At 25.7% G+C, this 13,712-nt stretch overlaps 1 protein-coding gene and 1 long non-coding RNA gene across 2 annotated transcripts; one reads left to right on the top strand and one right to left on the bottom strand.

The window, feature by feature from the left end:
* Window positions 1-2,991: 2,991 nt before the first annotated feature.
* LOC149519236 (uncharacterized) lies at window positions 2,992-3,567 on the top strand. The gene is made up of 2 exons (XR_016341625.1): window positions 2,992-3,115; window positions 3,526-3,567. It is a non-coding gene; the product is annotated as an uncharacterized LOC149519236 (long non-coding RNA).
* Window positions 3,568-4,870: 1,303 nt separating this feature from the next.
* On the bottom strand, window positions 4,871-7,090 carry LOC111287619 (cytochrome c oxidase copper chaperone 1-like). Its single transcript, XM_022878273.2, has 2 exons — window positions 6,957-7,090; window positions 4,871-5,384 (listed from the first exon to the last, which is right to left on the bottom strand). The coding sequence occupies exon 2, from the start codon at window positions 5,361-5,363 to the stop codon at window positions 5,124-5,126; it is 240 nt and encodes a 79-aa protein (XP_022734008.2). The 5' UTR covers window positions 5,364-5,384; window positions 6,957-7,090; the 3' UTR covers window positions 4,871-5,123.
* Between the last annotated feature and the right edge of the window lie 6,622 nt (window positions 7,091-13,712).

Here is a 13,712-nt window from a genome sequence, read left to right on the forward strand (position 1 = left end):
AAAAGAAGGACCTATTTTCTTAACTATTCATTGTGGCACCTCCAAGCATTTGTTCCCTAACAAATAAAGGCAGAGGGAAATTAGTAGTCACTATAGTTGCCACAACAATCACTCAAATTTCAACAACCAAATTTTAAAATGAAAAGAAGAAAAAAAACTGGTTACCTATTTGGACAATGAGAAATTGAAAAAAAAGTAAAAAAAGTCATCAAAGAACCCCAAAAGATGCTCAAATCTTTTCTTTATTTTAAATACTGCAATTAATAGTTAAAATCATAGTTTCAATGCATAAAAAAATTATTTTTTCTTACATTAGAAAGAAATTTTGTTTTGTATAAACAACAATGGAAGAAATTTATAAAAAAAAAAAAATCTTTTAAACAATGGCAAGCCAGTGGGCTGTGGCAATCTTTGGGCCTATGGAGGAGATAATAAACCTAGAGTGAATATCTTTTGGGTGTAATTCTCCAAGAAGAAAAGCCAATACCAGATTTTGGCCCAATAAAATTGACCAACTATGAATGGCCTAATAGATAATTAGAAGTATGAGAAGAGTAGGTGAGGGAACTTAATCTCTTTAGAAAATGAAATTATTTTGAATTTGGGGCTTATCTTAATTAATTCATGCAAATATCTTTTAAAGGTGGTATTTAGTTTTTTTTTATTGATATGACATTTAATATGTTCAAGATTTAAATTTTAGTAATTATTCTTCTTAATGTTACAGCTTCTTCTGTATTAAAAAATTACTTTCCAAAAAAAACGAAACTTAAAAGAAAAATTATATGTAATAGAAAAAAAATAGAAACTTAGGAAAACAACTCAAGAGTTATGTTTAAAACCAATACTAAAGTTCTAAAAATCATATCAACATGAGCTAGTTTGGTCTTTTGGTTTTGTGGTGTGTTCTTCTTCCATTTATTAAAGACCAATCATAGTCATAAAATATATGTTTTAGTGTGCAAGTTACCTTTCAAAGGGTGAAGGAAAGTGAACCCTCAAAACCACTTAATTGTTGGGAAGTTTTCCTTTACCATAGCCATCATACCATTGCCTATTTTCTCGATGGGTTACTTATTTGTACCAGAAACCTAATTTGATAAATTTTTACATTTCATATATAGTTTAAAGTAAATTTCACTTTTGTTTTCATAATTGATTTAATTACTTTTCAATTTTATGTATACTAATCTAATCTTTTTTTATACTCAATTGTCAAATATTGATCTTTGATCACTTGAATTAAAATTTCAATACTATACTATATCAACAAATTACATGATTATTGATTTTTTTTTCAAAAACATAATATAGTTATTTGGTTTGATAATTGATTTTTAAAAAAAAAAAATTTAAAACATTTGTGTGTCGGTGTATACATAGATAGACTTTTATTTTTGATAGAAAACATAAATATAGATTGCAAACCAATATTTTATTCATCAAATTGTCAAAATGGGTTTGATTTTTTATACAATCCTACAAAACAATTGATATAGACATGTAAGGTGGAGAAATTAAAAAAAAAAAAAGTAATAATGAGGAAGACAACCATGATTTTCCATATGCTACTTGTGGATAAAAAGCTTGAAAACATGCATGTGAGGCTATGCTTGTTTGAGGACAAAAGAGATTTCAAAGTAAAGTTGGCTAATGGAAGAAGCAATTGCTATATGAAAATTATAAAGTCCACAACCACCAAGAAGGCTTTTGTTTGCAAATATTAGCAATCCACTTCAAAGGAAAAATATAAAGAGCAATTGGACTTTTCATTCTAGCTATTTCTTTCATCATTGATTTTCATCACATTTTCTTCGTTTTATTTTTGCAACAAGTAGGAATAAACTCCCTACAAATTAAGCTTCTCTCATTAGGGAAAAAAACATGAGCTAATCTTTCTTATGGGGAAAAACATGATATATTGTTAGGTTATTAACCATAAAATTCAATTAAATAACATAAGATACCAAACTAAATGGGGAATAGAATTTTTAAACTTCATAAATAAAATTAACAAATGCCTTATTAAAGAACATTTTAAAAATTAATTAATTATTAAATAAAAAAAGCCAATTTTTTAATTTGGAGTCCATGTATGTATGTATGAAATAATAATTTTATATATTCAGATTTAGTTGAGTTTTCAATTTAATGTAAAATTAATTAATTTTAAGTCAACTTTATGCACCTTTTCTAATTGATTTCACCAAGCTTTCGATCAGTCAAAAATAAAGGAATTTATATTTTTTTAAGTATATGAACCAAATTAGAGAAATTCTCCATCAATCTTTCAAAGTGAGATGCTTAACATTTGAATGGTTAACATTTGAGGCATTTATGCCTAAGAGCATTTAGATATAAAACTAAAAATACTTTGAAAAAGTAAAATTTATTAAACTATATTTATTATGGCCAAGATAAGGTGCTATTAATGTCTATGCTCAAAAATCAATTCTCTTTCACAAACTATAAAACCCTTTGATCATTTGAATTTTGTTCTAACTTTGAGTTTTTTAAAATTTTTTTTATACATGTAATATAAAATTATATAATAAGAAGATAATATTTTCTAATTATATAAATTTTATTTTGTTTAATTGAGAATTCAAAAGTTTAAAATTAAATTTTAAACTTTAATGGTTGAAAATTTTTTTTTTATAAAATTTTTCCAACTTTAATTGATCGAATCATATGTTTCAAGCATCTAAGAAATTTCATATCAATCTTGAAAAGAAATTCTCCTAGAGAATATTAAAATGAGAAAGATAATATCATTTTCTTTTTAATATATATAAATATATACTTATATATAAAAAGAAATGAAATTGACATGAGCGGAGGATAGCAAGCAAAGGCCTCTCCATTATCAAGATTCCTTCGGACTCATCCTCAAGAGGCGTGTGCTTCTCTCATGCCTATGTGGGCACCACGCTCGCACCGTGTTTACTTCCTCTTCTATAAATACGTGATCATGGTGCATAGCTTGGAGATATAGCGAAATCCATTGCAAGCTAACAACTTTAGAAACTCAAAAAACCTTCAGTTCTTCACGTTCCAAACCCACCATGTCTGACAAGTGCGGCGACTGCGACTGCTCTGACAAGAGCCAGTGCACGTAAGTAATCGATTATACATGAATCCTTCAGAAACTTTCAGCTGTACTCGTTCTAGGGTAGTGTTTGTTTGGGACTATGTTGTTATGTTCATGATCTTCATGAGTTTTTATTTAGTGCAAAAGAGACCATAGTTTAGGTAGGAGAAGGAACTGCAGATGTTAAGATTTAAATCTCACAATTATTGGATGTTTTCTTTTAACGGTAACTATATGAACCAACTAGGCTAATTTTCGGTTTAGCTTCAGGTAACATGTTACTCTTAGGCTGAACAAAACCTTTTCGAAAGAAAACATCTAATATCTTTTACTTTTTCCCGTGGTTCCTCAAGTAGAACCTTGAACCTGCGGAAACTTTTTGTAATCAATATCATTGAAACTAAGTCTTTTTTCTGCTTTTTCTATGGCTACAGGAAGAAGGGAAACACCTTGGTCATTGAGACTGAGAAGAGGTATGCTTTTGCTCTTCAAAAATTCTGATCTTTTCAAAGAAACTTCGTATAGATATGCTAATTATGAGCTGTTGTGTTGTTTGTGCAGCTACATCGACACTGTTGTGGTCGAGGCTACAGCAGAGAACGATGGCAAGTGCAAGTGCGGAGCTAGCTGCAGCTGCACTAACTGCACATGTGGTCATTAAGCAAACATAAAACAATGATGTTTTCGTTCATGGCAATATTGGGATCTAAAGAATAATATGGGTTGAATAATTTGTGTCTTTTGTTGTTGTTGTTTTCTGTGTGTTTTAATGTCTGTCGGTCATGTTTGTGTCTCCTTATATACTGTGATGTAATGGCCATGTCTATGGCCTTGTTTGGTTGATGAAGAATTACTATTAGTATAACCCTTTCTGTATTTTGATTCTGATAATCTTTTTTTTAACAATGAAACTCCAAAATAAGCATATGAGGCTGCCTTTCAAGCTTCAAAAAGATAGTAACTTGAAGCTTCATATATCAAAAACTTAACGTTTAACAGATTTGAAGTTCGAATCTCAACACTTACAATCCCTTTTCTTATTCCTAGATTGTGATTTCCTTTTTACTGGATAAAAAATTTAAGGCATTTATCGGTTTTAAAGTTGCAGCAGTTGCAGAGTGAAAAACAATAAATTTAGCTTATTGATATGAGAAATACATAATAAGAACAGTAGACCTAAAATTCAACATATAAGACAAACCATAGTTCATGAAGCTTCTCTATCACCATTAGCTGGTGAATTGTGAGGAACTTCAAGAATCAAGAAGATGAAAAAACTAAACACTCCAATGCTGAACCCACCGGCTGGCTTGTAGAAGATAAAGGTACAAATTGATTGAATCCAAAGTTTAACCAACATCCAATAAGTTTAAAATTCGAATATCAGCACTTACAATCACTTCTTTTGTCCTTAGGCTATGGCCTTATTCATAAAAAAATTAAAAATAAAAAAGTTGCAGACTGATTATATCTTGGGACTTGAATTCATTTTCTGGAATCATAACCAGTTAACCAAGGGTTACGAAAATAGCTCAATCCTGAAAACTATTTTCATCATTTCTGTGCTCTGATCAACCGGACTCAATGTAATCTACAAAGGGATACAGACCAGATTAAAGATATAAAGAAAACGAGAACCACAAGTATCTCTTCCCCACGTTGGCTGGCTGTCATTATCAATGAAATTGTCACCAAGTTGCCATTCTTACCACGAAGTGTACACTCAATTGTTTTTGGTCAAAATTTTGACTAGTTCAAGTTACACAAGTACAGAAGAAATAAAAGAGAGAGACCACTCTGTCCATATCCTGAATCATGAAGTATTCTGACAGTTCCAATACATTCTATAGAGCCAAGTAACCTCATAAAAGAAGAATACAAGAAAATGGACAGTTGGGATGAATCCAACACCAATTGCCAAGAAAATTTGTCTTTTATTTATTCCTAGATTTTTCAAATCATTTTCTGTGTAATCCCTGGTAAATAGTTTGTGCCTCAAAGTGTTTTCATTCTATAAAATTTCCCACCAATCTCAAACATTGAAGCCCTCTGCGCGAAGGCACATACGATGAGCCTCTATCCATTTTGCACAAGCTTCTTCACCATGCTCCACGATGCATTCATCTCTGAGTTTTTTTGTGTCAGGGCAAGCACAGCAAATTTTCTTCTTTGGCTTTGATTCTGCACCAGAAGTTGTTTTTGCTGACCCCTGATTTTGCTGCAAGCCAGGCAAAGCTAAGGCAGAAGTATTTTGCACGGGCAACCCACCCATTCTCTCAGGTAGTATGTGAATCTAAGATAATGTGAGAGAGACATGAGAAGAGATGCCAGAAAACACATCAGCGAAAACAGAATCAGAACTTATGCTCTTTAAGCAAAATGCAGAAATTTCATCATAAAGACAAAGAAAATCAACATAGGCCATAATAACAGGAATCATGTTACAACAACAAACAGCAGCTAATGTCTATTACTTTACCTTTTTGACCATTACAGTACCACTATCAGCACATTTACATTTTACACCATCCAATTACTCAATATTGTGAAAGCAAATGCACAACAACCACAACAATAGTCTATCTAGTATGATTAGAAATCACAGGTTTATGGAAAAACCTACCGAAAATAGCTGGCCAAGTGAAGAGAACGTCGGTACTTGTGTATTATAACTCAAAAGAAAATAGGGAAAAAGAGCTTGAAATGTTTAAAATGGAAACACCATTTTACCAACATACGGGTCTATTCAACAAATATGCTTCTCTAACAATCTTAATTTTGATAAAAAATTCAGAAAGAATATCTCAAGTACAAGACTAACATGAACAATGATAAAACTAAAGAAGATAAACAGAACAATTTCAGGTAAAGGTCACCAAAATACAATCATATCTATCTTCCACACGTCAAATAAACTTCAGAAAAACAAATAATAACATCACAAAGACTTAAAACATAAGTTTGGATTCATTAAATGTTGAAAGCAAAATATAAGAACCTGAAACCAATTCTCTGAAGCCATGGATCTGATGACCACTAGGTTGCATAAGAGTCAATCAAACAATTTTACCAAACACTAATACTATTAACATAAATGTTCAGCAAGTAACAGTGCCAAAGCAAATAAATATTCAATTTGATAAATAGAACTAGATAGTTAAAAGGACCACCTCAAACAAACTAGAAAAATTCTTCTTGAAGCCACAAAATTATTCCTTAAGCAATTTAGAAGTACAAAGCTAGGAGTATTTGAAACTAAATGCAAGTTTTCCTCTTTGTATCTAAACATTTCAAAAACAGCTTTATCAAGTGATAGGATTATATATCATTTCATCTTCACGTAAAGCTGAATCTTTTTTCCCAACATCCAATCTCCAAAATAAAGGCCAAAGATATCGACAATCAGTCCCATTGCCATTTTATTCTCAACAAAAAAAAAAAAAAACTCAACAACAAATTTACTTTTCACCATTTAATGTCTTTACCCTTTAGCTTTCCACCACAGAGAAACATTAAAATAAAACCCAGAAAAGAAAATAAATTTAAGAGAAGTTCCACCACTTCTGATTCTCCCTACAGTTTAGTCCAAAAACATAGCCCATTTTCATCAGGAAAAGAAAAAGCAGCCACAATTCAACAGGACAAGAAAAACCCAAATAGAAAAAATCATGAATCAATCAAATTCACACTTGGCAACGATAACAGTTCGAATCTTTATCGCTACAAGTTTTTTCCTCGAAGAGACTCCATTTTTCTTCTTCTTCTTTTGTTTCCTATGTTCGCTTAAGCTTTTGCTTCTAGGAATCAAGAAACAAATAGAAAGAAAGGAATAACAAATAAATAAATAATGGAAAGAAGAATTTACCTTTGAATTTCACGCGATTCAGAGCCGGCGGCAGGCGTTGTGGTTTTTAGAGGTTTTAAGGAAGCCAGCAAAGAAAGAGATCAAAAAAAAAAAGAAGGTTTTTTTACATGGGCTAGACTTTAGAGATGGCCAAGTTGAAATCGGGTCGGGTCAAACCTTTAATTCTTTTTAGTTTTAATGAAGGTTGAAAATTATTACATTCATCGGTACAATTAAAGATATTGTACGGTATACAGTTTTTCCTTCGAATTGCCATGCGACATTTCACTTTTTTTTTTAATATTTAATAACTATTTTCCAAAATTAAAGTTTAAAGATTTAATTTTTTTGTGTATTACATCCACTGAAACCAATTTTTTTTTTATTTTTTCTTTCTCTTTTTAACTTTTTTTTAAATAATTAATAAGTATTTTTTAAATTATAAAAAATATATTTTTTAAAGATTTTATTTTTTGTGTGGAATCGAGTTATATCAATTTTTTATTTTTTCACTTTTTTCTTTTCTAAAAAAATATTTAATAATATTTTTAAAAATTATAAAATATATATTTTTTAAAATTTTATTTTTTATACGTGAGATCCATTTATACATTTTTTTTTTTACTTTCCTTTTTTTTATTATTTTTAACCTTTTTAAAAAAATTTAATAAAGATTTCTTTTGAATCTTTTTTTTTAAATCCACTTAATACCAATGGCATATCACATGTTTATTTTTTCTATCTTTTTTCGTTTTATATATGTTTAATAAATTATTTTTTATAATTTATTTTTTAAGAACTACGGGTATGCCACACGCTAAAATCATTAGGTTCCTTTTTTCGTTTTTTTATCTTTTTATTATTTAAATTTTCTTTTATTCTTTTTTAAAATATTTAATTTTTTTAAAAAAATATTTTAAAATTTCTTTAATATAGGACTCATTTGATATGATTACTTAAAATATATTTTTTCTTTTTTTTGTTTTTTTAATTTGATATTTTAAAAAAATATTAATTTAGGTATCATATCACACTCAATTTTGATTTCTTTTTAGCTTTTTTATTTTTAAAATCCATTATATAAATTTTTTATAAAAATTTATCATTACAAATATTGCATGATAACTCAACTTTCTTTTATTTTTGTGCTCTCATCTTTTCTTTAACTTGGTTTTTTATAAATAAGATAATTTTGTTGAAAAAAAAACCCAAACAAATGTATAAGCGTAACACCTTATTTTTTATTTTTCATTTTAAAACTTTTTAATTAATCAAATTATTATTTAATACCTTAATTTAAAAAATTAATATTTTGAATTCATTTGAGATATTCATGCAATACCCCTATAAACTTCCTTCTTTTTTTTTCTCTTTTTTATGTATTTTTATTAAATTAATTTTGCTATAAAAATTAGAACAATGGAGATGTCCACGTAGTGTTCCATTTATCTTTTTTTCTTTTTTATCTTTTTTATACTTTTCATTAAATAAATTTGATAACAAAATTTGTTGATTGATAAAAATGCAAAAACAATATATATTCAATATGTTTCAATCTATTTCAATTTGGTATGGGTGATTTTTTCAAATCATAATCAAGTTAGAACAGATTAAATTTTTTTTATAAGATACGATATTGAGACAAAAGCATATTTAAAATATTTTGTCCCAACTTATTTCAATGTATATATAGAAATATATATTTTATTATTATTTTAATTTTATATATGTGTATTATATTAATAAAATTATTATTTAATATTTTAATTATAGAAATTAATATTTTTACTCTTTGCAATTTCTTTTGTTTTAGATTTTTATTTTTTAATTATATATATTTTGTGATAATAGGTAATCAATTTAGGTATTCACGTGTCATATCTATTTGGTTTTTTTTTTGTTTTACTTCTCATCCTTTTTTAAATTAGATAAATTATAAAAAAATAAATAGAGAATAAAAATGGTAAAAGAAAAAAAATTTAAACTATGACATCTTTGTTTGATAAAAAATTTAATATCTAATAGATTTTGTTCCATCTCAATTCAATATGTATGTTTTGTAAAAATCAATATTAAATCAAATCAAGTCTATTTCTTTTTAAAAAAAAAAAAAAAAAAGCGAGTAAAAGTGAATTTAAAATATTTTGTCTCAAGTCACTCCATAATATTTATAAAAATATATATTTTATTATTTATTTAATCTAAAATATAAAATTTGCTAATATACTATTATTAATACATTATCCTTGGGCTGCCATATGTATTTTTATTTTTTTTAATTTTTCTTTTAAAATATTTAATGAATAATTTTTAAAATTATAAAATATATATTTAAAATTTAACTTTTATGCGCCAAACCTACTTATACCAAAAGTTTTTAACTTTATTTTACCCTTTTAAATTAAAAAAATATTTAATAACATTATTTAAAATTATAAAAATATTTATTTTTAAAGATTTTACTTTTTATATGTGAAATCCACTCATATCAAACCTTTTTTTTTTTTGCTTTTTCTCTTTTGCCTTTTCCAACTTTTTCCTTTTAAAAAAAATAATTAACAAAGAACTTTTTATATTTTTTTTGGAATTCAATTGATATGAATGGCATGTCACATGTTTTTTTTACTTATTTTTAATAAATTTAATAAATAGTAATTATATTTTATTTTTCAAATTCATTTGATATTAATAGTACGTCACGTGTTAGCCATTTAACTCATATTTTTTCTTTTTCTTATTTTCTTGCTATCTAAAATACAAATCATACTCATGTACGGCAAATGGTGCCTCATCATGTACTGCCACGTAGCACTTCCTCCATTTTTTTTTTGTTTTTTCTTTGCTTTTTGAGATTTTCTAATTTTTGGCCAGAATTTTTTTATTGATTTTTAAAATTTTACAAATATTTTTAAAGATTTAAAATTTTTTAATGTTGGACCCACTTTACTAAATTTTTTCTTTTTTATCATTTTTTAAATCTTCACATTAGATAAATTTTGCTCGGAACTTAACTTAAATGCCAAATGGCATCCATAAATTTGTTTTGGTTTTTTTATTTTATGAAAACATTTTACTTTTTAAAATTTTTTATTGCTTTTTTTATTTTTTTTACTTTTATTTATATTTAATAATTTCTTTTAAAAATTTTTAAAATAGGATCCACTTTATACCAATCTTCTTTTTTCTTTTTTAAAATTTTTTGTAAATATATTTTTAAAGATTTTAAATTTTTTGGCATGAGACCTACTTGATGCTAATAACATGTAATGTGTTTTTTTTTTTATATTTAATAAATTTTTAAAATTTTTTAAAATTTTTTTTGTGATTTACTTGATACCAATAATATGTCACGTGTTAAGTTATTTGTTTTTTTTTATCTTTTTTTTATGCTTTTTTAAATTAAATTAATTTTATGAAACAAAAAAAAAAGGAAGTCAATGAAAGCATCACCAAGTCACCCTATTTGATTTTTTTTTCTTTCATATTTTTTATTTCTAATTAAATAAATTTTATAATAAAAAATATTAATTAATAAAAATATTAAAATAATTCATATTCGATAGTTTGTTATCATTCTAATTCATAGGGAAATTTTTTTTTTTAAATTGAGATTGAGATCTTTTTAGAGAAACTGTTTTTCTTTTATTAGATAAAAATCGTAAGAGAAACGAGACCAATTGAATATTCAAGTATCATCGTCATTTGATTTTTTTGACCCTTTATTCTTTTTAATTAGGTAAATTTTACGATAAAAAAGTAATAAATAAAAATAACAAAATAAAAAAAAAATGATCCGGGAACAGCACACGAGTATCCCAACTGTTTCTGACACGTTTCTGTTAAAAACAGAACACTTAAAACTCAGAAGTCCCTCAAAGCTGCAGGGAAAGGGATATAACTTCCTGAATTCATAACAAGTTAAAAGCAATCAATAAAAGGATGAAAAATATCAATCTTTTCTCTATTTCTGGAAAATTGTATCGTTTGTCCGAAAAGAAATCAATTGTTTTTATCAGCCAACCAACAAGAAAGCTTGTTCTAAAAGTACAGCAACTGCTTACATTTCTTGTTCTTTTGAAGCAAAAATTACATGGAAATTTATTACATTAAGCCAGGGTAAAGCAAAAAAGCCAGCGTCATGTCACATTCCTTTTCACTTTTCTTTGAACTGAAGCATGTTCAAGATCCTAAACAAGATTCAAGCAGGTGACAATCTTGGATCCCTTCACTCCAATTTTCCCAAGACAACTTTCTTAGTCTTAAAGCTTCACTTTTCAGTTTGGGCTGAAATTCCAGAAATCCGATTTGTCTGAACAATCAGTTTTGCATCAGTTCTTGTTCAAATTCCTGTCAACAAATCCCAAGTTCTCTTTCTTTTCAGGTCAAATTAATCATACTTCTGAACCCTCCATGAATATACAAGAAGGAACAACCAGGACAGTGCTAAGGCGATATCCCCAATATAGCTTGTCTTGGCCATTCATGAGCAAGATCCTCCAGCTTTTTTCCCTCAGAAGAAACAAAACACCAAGTCTTTGGATTGAACATCATTATGATCATAATTACGACAGATTTTGACCTCAACACATTTTTGTGATTTTTTTTAACTAATCACCATGAACGATATTGATTGACCCTAATCGATGTAGAAAAAATTTAGGCTCAATGATTTTCAAAAAATGATTTTTGTATTTTTAAGTGTTTGTTTGACAAAAAACTAATCAATCAACAGAAAATGATTTACTAATCAATGAAAAATAATATTATTTTTCTAAAAATTGTCTTTTGATTTAAAAAGGAGAAGATATTTTTCGAAAAAAAGCTATTTGTATATGAATTACTCATCAATACTTTTGTGCATAATTTAACTTATAAATAATATTATATTAATAAAAAATAATATTATATTATAATATATTAATAAATAATATTATATGAATAAATAAAATACTATTAATATATTATACTAATAAATAATATTATATTATAATATATTAACAAATATACTATATGAATAAGTAATATACTCTAAATATAATATTCATAAATAATATTACAAGACATTCATAAATAATATTATATTAATAAATATTATTATAAAAAAATATTATACTAATATATTAATATTAATAAATAATATTATATTAATAAATAATATAATAAATATTATTAATTTAACTAATGAATATTATAATAATATATTAATAAATAATATATTATTAATAAATGATATAGTATTAATATAATATATTAATAATTATTATTAATAAATAATATATTAATATATTAATAAATAATATAAAGAATAATAAATAGTTTTATTTTAAGTATTTTTTGTATTAACATAATATTTTAATATTAAATATAATTATTTTTTAATATTAATAATTTTAATAATAAATAATTTTAATATATTTTAATAATAAATAATTTTTAATATTTTAATAGTATATTAATATTATTTAAAAAACAAAATTTTCAAAAAACAATTGAACAATGAAAAATATTTTTTATTAATTTATCCAAACAACAAAAAATTTCTTTCAATTCAAAAAATATAAATATTTTTCAAAATTCATTTTTTAAAATTATTTTCTACGAACAAATGAAACCTTAAGTTGTTAAAGTTCATTTAGATATTAACCGAAAGAAGATAAGTTTTTGAAAATGAAAAACAACTAAAATGCTCCACAAGCTTTAGCATTTAGAAAGTTGCCTGCAAACATTGAATGTCAATTTAACATTAAATTCTTGGTTAATTGTAGGTAGATAGGTGGTCCAATATCTTAGTTCATCTTCCATATTTTAAAAAATAGAAAATCACTTATAAAAATTCAAAGTTTAGTTCAATAATTAATAGAGTTAATTTAAGAAGTAATATCTAACAAATTTAAAATTCAAATATTGCTGCTCGCAATTTCTTTCTATATTTTCAATTGCAATATTTTATGCACCAAAATATATATATATATATATATATATGTATATATACTTATAAAAAATTTTGATCCGTGGCTTGACAAAATAGAAACTGCTCACCAACAATACAAAATTTGTTCTATACGTGACATTGATATGATTATCTTTTGTAGTATCATATCATAGTCATCCAACTGCACATGTTGCATCAAAGATAGAGAAAGATTTAATAGTTGTTCACCACTTAGATTTATGAAATGGACAATTATAAAGGAGGAGGATTAGACATAGATATTGTTATTGTTGATTAAAGTCCTAAATTTTTGTTCAGAAAAACAATAAAGTCCTTCCACAACAATTTTTTATAAATAAATTATTTTTATCATATATATATGTGAAAAAAATTACCAAATAAATTAAAACTCATCTTTCTTAAAAAAAAAAAAAAATAGCATCAAACCTTGATTGTTTTTAAGAATATACAAGTTTTCTCATATAAAATATTGTAAAATTTTATATTACATAATAGATTGTTTTATCTTATTTCATAAATTTCATCATTATTTTTAAATATTTTAAAGTTTAAAATATTTGAATAGATGGTTCTAACTTATTGAAAAAATTTTAAATAAATTTCATCATGATTTTCATACCTTACCTACCAAGAAAAAAAAAAAAACATATTTTAATCAATAACTCAAATAACTTTTCAAAAACATTTTTGATCTTCTCTTCTAAACAAAAAGATGCCAATGACCTCTTTGCACCATCCCTAAAAATTTCCCCATAAAATAATGGAGTTGGTAACTAAGATAGAAATTAGAAAGCTCCTAATCATGAGAAGCTTTACCAAATGTT

This window comes from Durio zibethinus, chromosome 4, assembly GCF_047325235.1.
Source record: "Durio zibethinus cultivar Kanyao isolate XHJ-2024 chromosome 4, ASM4732523v1, whole genome shotgun sequence".
NCBI classification, from domain to species: Eukaryota; Viridiplantae; Streptophyta; class Magnoliopsida; order Malvales; family Malvaceae; genus Durio; species Durio zibethinus.